The sequence below is a fragment of the Saccopteryx leptura genome, chromosome 3 (assembly GCF_036850995.1).
Source record: "Saccopteryx leptura isolate mSacLep1 chromosome 3, mSacLep1_pri_phased_curated, whole genome shotgun sequence".
Classification (NCBI taxonomy): Eukaryota; Metazoa; Chordata; class Mammalia; order Chiroptera; family Emballonuridae; genus Saccopteryx; species Saccopteryx leptura.
In genome coordinates, this window is record NC_089505.1 from 70,126,981 (window position 1) to 70,133,687 (window position 6,707).

At 52.1% G+C, this 6,707-nt stretch overlaps 1 protein-coding gene across 1 annotated transcript; it reads right to left on the bottom strand.

Annotated features, from left to right (window-relative positions):
* Positions 1-1,440: 1,440 nt before the first annotated feature.
* LOC136399281 (sialic acid-binding Ig-like lectin 5) lies at positions 1,441-6,216 on the bottom strand. Its single transcript, XM_066374334.1, is given in 10 exon segments — positions 1,441-1,917; positions 2,468-2,549; positions 3,732-3,831; positions 4,044-4,328; positions 4,413-4,466; positions 4,469-4,669; positions 4,899-4,946; positions 5,208-5,486; positions 5,700-6,091; positions 6,167-6,216. Coding segments are annotated over 10 exon segments (1,674 nt in total). The 5' UTR covers positions 6,205-6,216; the 3' UTR covers positions 1,441-1,722.
* Positions 6,217-6,707: the final 491 nt, after the last annotated feature.

The window sequence follows — 6,707 nt, forward strand, 5'->3', positions numbered from 1 at the left end:
GCACTGGCTCGCCATGGCTGCACTGACTGCATCCCAACCTTTTTCTTGTTTGTGAATAAACCTTTGCTGGTGGTGACATATATAGTCAGCTTGTGCTTATGATTAACAGGCTGTGGGAAAGATCCCCTCATGGTCCATAAATGAAACAGAGAAGAGATTGGTGGTCAGGAGGTGCTGGAAGAGTGGACAGGTAAAGTAAGGAGAGATGACCCCAAAGAGATGATAAGATATCATATCAAGAACTGAATGCCAGATAAAAGGGCTGGTCTTTACCTGGAGATGTTTAAAGAGTTCTGGGATGCACTTCTAGGAATTTACCCTGAGAATCCCAAACACTAATTCAAAGGAAGATATAGGAAAATATGCACCCTGTGTTCATTGCAGTGTTATTCACAACAGCCAAGATCTGGAAACAACCCAAGTGTCCATCAGTGGATAAGCAGAAAAAAAAAAGCTGTGGTACAATTACACAATGGAATACTACACAGCTGTGAAAAAAGAAGGAAATCTTACTTTTTGCAATGGCATGGATAGACCTGGGGATTATTTTACTAAGTGAAATAAGCCAGGCACAGAAAGACAAATGCCATATGATCTCACTTACATGTGGATTCTAATGAACACAATAAACTGTGGAACAAAACTGAAACAGAATCAGGGTCACAGGGCACAGATGGACAGCTGTCAGAAGGAAGTGGATAAGATCAAATAAGGTAAACAGAAAATCCAAATTATATATACATAACACACATATAGAGAACAGGGTAGCAATTCCAAGGGAAAGGGGGCGTGGAAGGAGGGGAAGCAGGTCAAAGGGAGTGAAACGGGGGTGGAAAGAGAGCTTGTATGGAACATGGGGGCACAATGAGGTGGGTAGAATGTGTTATATTGAGTGGGACACTTGAAACCATGTCAACACAATAAATTAAAAATAAAAAATTTAATTAAAAAAATGAGTTGGGCCTGACCTGTGGTGGCGCAGTGGGTTAAAGCATTGACCTGGAACACTGAGGTCCCTGGTTCAAAACCCTGGGCTTGCCTGGTCAAGGCACATATGGGAATTGATGCTTCCTACTCTTCCCTCTTCTCTCTCTCTCTCTCTCTCTCTTTCTCTTTCTTCCTTTCCTTCCCTCTCCTTCATTCCCTCTCTCTCTCCTCTCTGAAAATTGAATAAATAAAGTCTTTTAAAAAAATGAGTTTGAGGATGAAAATTGACATTGACAAGTTGCCACCCTGTACTCTGTGCCTAGTGACCCCTAATTCAGAAGACCGTGCCATCAGTATGCTTCTGTTTAAAAGAGAAAGAGAGAGAGAGAGAGAGAGGGAGAGAGAGAGAGAGGGAGAGAGAGACCAGGAAACCCTGAGGACACACCATGGGACAAGACGTCTGTTGGTTGATTTTTGTATGTTAATTTATTTAATGCTCACAATCAACTTTGAGTAGGATGCATGATCTCTGCTGTACAGAATGGGAAACTGAGGAACAGAAATGAAGTGAATTGCTGGATGACAATGCCTTAGGGAGCACTGAAGCCTGCATGTGAGCCCAAGTCCCTGTCATCCCGTCACCTGTCTTCTCTGCCCTGCCTGGGGACGCTCACACAGGAGTTAATGTTGATATTGTCACAAGGTCTCCTTCTGCTGCATCAGTTACTCCTGACTTCTTTCTACCCCCGGAGAGGCCGTGATGCCTGCGGCCAGGACTGAGCTCTGAGCGAGTCCTCACTTGCTTGTCTTCTTGATCTCTGAGTACACAGGGGAGCTGGTGGCCTCCTGGTCCTGAGGCTCCTGTGGTTTCATCCTGTGAAAGCTGAGGTTGACGTACTGGAGCTCCTGTTGCTCCCCTGATGAAGGGGCAGCCCCAGGAGGCAACATTTCATCTGAAAGGCTGTCTGGCCCAGGGTTTTCTCTGGAACCCTGAGTGAAAAGGAGAGAAGGAGTCAGAGAAGAACAAGGCAGACATGGTCCTGAGGGGAAGTTGGGATGATGGGACAGTTTTTCTCTCATCCTCTTTTTCTACTCACATTTCTCTTGAACTCAATGAAAATACACTCATTCCTTTCAAATATTCTAATACTAAAACTGATTAAAAAAATATACAGGGATTTATAATCACATTTCATCCTTAAAAAAACCCAGTATAAAAATACCCTTTTTGTCCCCATTTACAGATGGGGGAACTGAGGTGAGGTAAAGAAACATGCCCAGAATGGGGACAATGTAACAGTTTTGGGGAGATGGTTCTGGCAGCCTGTACCCAGCAGAGGGAGGTGGGCTCAGTGGTCAGCAGGGTGGGCAGGAGGCTGACCGTGGGCTCCGGGAGATGGAGGGGAAATCAGCTCCCAGCTATCTGTCTGGCTGACCACAGAGGAGCGGGTTCGGGGAGATGCTGAGGAGCTCAGTCTGGGCTCATTGAATGGACATGCCCAGCCCCCCACACTGCATGAGAAGACACCCCACCACTCACCCAGGTGGCTGTGCCCACGACAGGGTCCTCACCATCCCTGACCTGGGGTCTCCTGGCCACTGGCTTCCTGCGGGCTCTCACTCTAAGGGAAGAAGTCAGCAGCCAGAGAGGCTCAGGCACAGGTGGGCAGGGGCCCCCACTCCCTGACAGGATGACTGAGGCACCCAGACCCTGGGACTAGACTCGGAGAACCTTCGGACATCCAAGTGAGTACTACATTTCCTGGGCGACCAAGACTAAATTTTTATCATGAAAGGCCCCTCTTACATGCTGAAACTTGCACACAAGTGATCATAACAGTTTTATTCGTGATTACCATAGAAGTAAAAACAGCCCAAATATCCATCAACAAATGAACCAACAAATAAAATGTGTCCCATCCATACCATACAATATTATTTGAAAATTTAAAAAAAGAACTGACACAGGACCCTTGACAATACCGTGCTCTGGGAAAGAAGTCAGTCACAAAGGACCATGTACTGTATGAGTCCATTCATATGAACTGTGCAGAACGGGCAGATAGAGGCAGGACATAGGTCAGTGGTGAGTGGGGCTGAGGTGGGTGGAGGCAGGGTGACAAAAGATATGGGGTTTCTTATTTCCTTTTTCTCTCTTTTTTTTTCTTTCTTTCTTTTTTTTTTTTTTTTTTTTTGTATTCTTCCGAAGCTAGAAACGGGGAGAGACAGTCAGACAGACTCCCGCATGCGCCCGACCAGGATCCACCCGGCACGCCCACCAGAGGACGACGCTCTGCCCCTCCAGGGCGTTGCTCCGTTGTGACCAGAGCCACTCTAGCGCCTGGGGCAGAGGCCGAGGAGCCATCCCCAGCGCCCGGGCCATCTTTGCTCCAGTGGAACCTCGGCTGCGGGAGGGAAAGAGAGAGACAGAGAGGAAGGAGAGGGGGAGGGGTGGAGAAGCAGATGGGCGCTTCCCCTGTGTGCCCTGGCCTGGAATCAAACCCGGGACCTCTGCACGCCAGGGTGACGCTCTACCACTGAGCCAACCATCCAGGGCCTTTCTCTCATTTTGAGCAAATAAAATTTTAAAGTTGATTGTGCTGATGGATGTACAACACCGTGACTGAACTAAAAGCTATTGAATTGTACGCTTTAAATGTGTGGGAATTTTATCTCAGTAAACCTGTTATCTTGCCCCCTCAAAAAAGTTTTGTGGATGTACTCAGCTCTGTTTTTGTGGTATTTAGTGACTCTCTCTATTCTCCCTACAACACAGCTCCCTGTTCCCCGGGACACAGACTTACATGTAAAGGAACAGGAGACACAAGCACAGGGACAGCAGGGCCATGACACCAGCACCTCCAAGAGCCGCAGGAACCACTCCTGCCTGGGACACGGACTTCCCTGCAGAGGAGAGGGCGTGAGACCACTGAACACAGGACTCAGTCTCCTGTCTCCCCACCTCCTTGCAGATCCTGCTGTAGGTTCTGTTCCTGAGGAGATGGAGGGCCCTGTCCTAGCAATCACCCCGTCCAGGCCTGGCTCCTCCCCGAGGTCTATCTTCTCTGTGACCCACTCCTTTCTCCTTTAGCCTGTCCCCCATTAGACCCCCTGACCTGGCAGCAGCAGGACAGTGGCGCTCTGGGCCCCGTGGACATTGCTGGCCTCACAGCTGACTCTTAGGCTGGCGCTGAGCTCCTGGCTGAGGCTCAGGGAGCTGTTGGCCCAGGGCCCCGCTGAGCGGGAGGTGACCCTGCAGGAGGCATTGCTGTGGTTCCCCTCCAGCAGCCCCGCCCCCAGCCTCCAGCGCAGGGAGGGGGCCGGCTGGGCTCGGGAGAAGCAGCTGCAGTGCAGACCCTGGTCCTCCCAGGAGCAGGAGGGGCCCAGCAGCTGCAGGGAGTCTGTGGGGAAGGAGGAGCAGGGTTAGCGGTGCCTCTGCCCTCCCAGGACCCAGGTGACCTGCCCCCAGGTGTCCCCACACTCACAGAGCACGGACAGGCTGAGAGAGAGAGTCTGGGAGCCCAGAGGGTGCCGGCCCAGCAGGAGAACTCCCCTTCTTGCGCAGTCCCCACGCGGGGCAGCACCAGGGTTGCAGTGCTGGAGATGGGGGTGGCGTTCAGGGCTGGGGACCCCCGGAACCAGCTCAGCTCTGCAGGGGGGTTGCTGTCAGCCTCACAGAGCAGCCGCACAGCCTCACCCTCCAGGATGGGCAGGGAGGAGGTGTTCTGAAAAGTCTTGAAACCTTAGAGGAGAGAAGTGTAGAGAGAGAGAGAGAGAGAGAGAGAGAGAGAGAGGGAGAGAGAGAGAGAATGATCGACAGACAGATGTGAAACACAGGAACAGGCACCACCCACATGAGGTGAAGGAGGGTGATGATTTTCATCCTTGCCTTTCCCGTATCTGACCCCGCTCAACACACACTAATGCCCCAGGGGCAGGTCCCAGTCTCAGAGGTGGTAGGTCTTTCCTACCTGTGACATTTCTGAAGGAGATGCTTATGGTGAGGTTCCGGGGGGCATCTGGGACAGAAAGACATGGCCCCGCTTCAGAGGGGAGGAGTGGATGGAAGTTACCCCAGACCCACAGAGGGGAAGTTGGAACAGGGAGGTGGGGTCGCTGTCCCTCTGGCCCACCTCACCTGCACTAAAGTCCATACAGGAGTGTTCTCAGGGTAGCTCAGCATCCTGTACACACACACACACACACACACACACACACACACACACACGCAAGCACAGCAGCCACACTAACCTAGGACCAGCAGTCCCTCCAGAACTCACAGGATACCTTGAGCTGGATGGTTCTTCTCACGGTCACCCTAGTTCCTACAAGTGTCACCACACAGGTGAGGGTGGTGCCATGATGTGTGGGTGTCAAGAGGAGATTGAGCACCGAGGAATAGGGGGATCTGGGTTTCCATGACTCTGCAGCTGCTCCCTTCCAAGAGTAGGTGAGAGACCTTCCCCCTTCGCAGGCCCCTGGCAGGCTGCAGGTCAGCTGTGTGGGGCGGCCGGCCTCCAGAGGCTCCAGAATGTGAATGTCAGGCGTCTCTGTCAGGGCTGAGGAGAATAGAATGAGTTGCCAGGGCTCCAGGGGACAGGAACCTAAAATGTGACCCTGAGTGAGACCCGTGCCTCAGGGTCCCAGATCACTCTGGGTCCTGGGTCTCTTCCAACCACCCTGGGCCAATGATCAGGGAATGTCCCAGAGCCTGTTCCTGTTCTAGGACAATGTCCCACATCCCTGAGTCTTTTCCTGGTCCCCTGCTGTACCTGTCACTTGCAAATCCAGCATCTGTTCTTCATAATCGTATTTCACAGTTATTCCTCTCTCCACACGGAAGAAGTACTTCCCTGTGTCACTCATCCTGACATCTCTGATGCTCAGGGAACAGTTGTTGCTCTCGGGGTTCGCGAGGCTAAATGGGCCCTCTCTCATCAATTGTTTATTTGGGTTGTTTGTGACCACAAGCTCATAGTTATATGACCAATACCGATATCGGTACCAGTGGGTGTAGAGTTTGTCAGAAGATGACCACAAACTCCATGGGTAGGAGAAGGAGCAGGGCACATGGACACACAGACCCTCCTGCACCCTCACCGATTCCTGCACTCGGATCCAATAGCCTGGCAGCTCCTGCAGGGACCCTGTGGGGACACGGAGGCTCAGCTATACAGCATCCACCCCTCCCCCACTCACCCACCTCCCTCCCTTGGGCCCACTCACTCCCCCCACTCACCCCCCCCACAGCAGGGGCAGCAGCAGCAGGGGCATCATGTCTGCATCCGGCAGGGCCCAGTGGGTCCAGGCCTTTGTGACAGGGAGGGAAATGCTGAGCTGTGGGGAGGGGCCGAGGATGCCCCAACAGGAACCCGGGGTGACAGGGCTGCAGTCAGGTCTGGAAGGGGAACTTGGGCTCCACAGGCAGGCGATGGGAGGGTGCAGTGGGAACTAGAAATCATCCTTCTCCCCTCCCCACCCGACCCTGAAGGTGGATATATCAAGGCGCCAGCACTTTTGTGACTGAAAAATAAACAGGGTATTTTGCAGTCTGGATTTTGGGGACAGGGGTGCTGGGAGCTGGCTGTGGGCTGGCAGTCTGCCCAACCCCTCCACCTCACCTGCCTGATTAAGTTAACAAAGAGCTGTGCTTCAGTACTTGACCTGCCCACCCAAGTTCCCCTGAAGAGACTGGAAGCATGTTTCTTCTTGGTGTAAAGTTAGATTGTCTAGTATGGTGGGGGTTGTCTTTGAGTTGCCTTGGAAACGTCATTAAATTG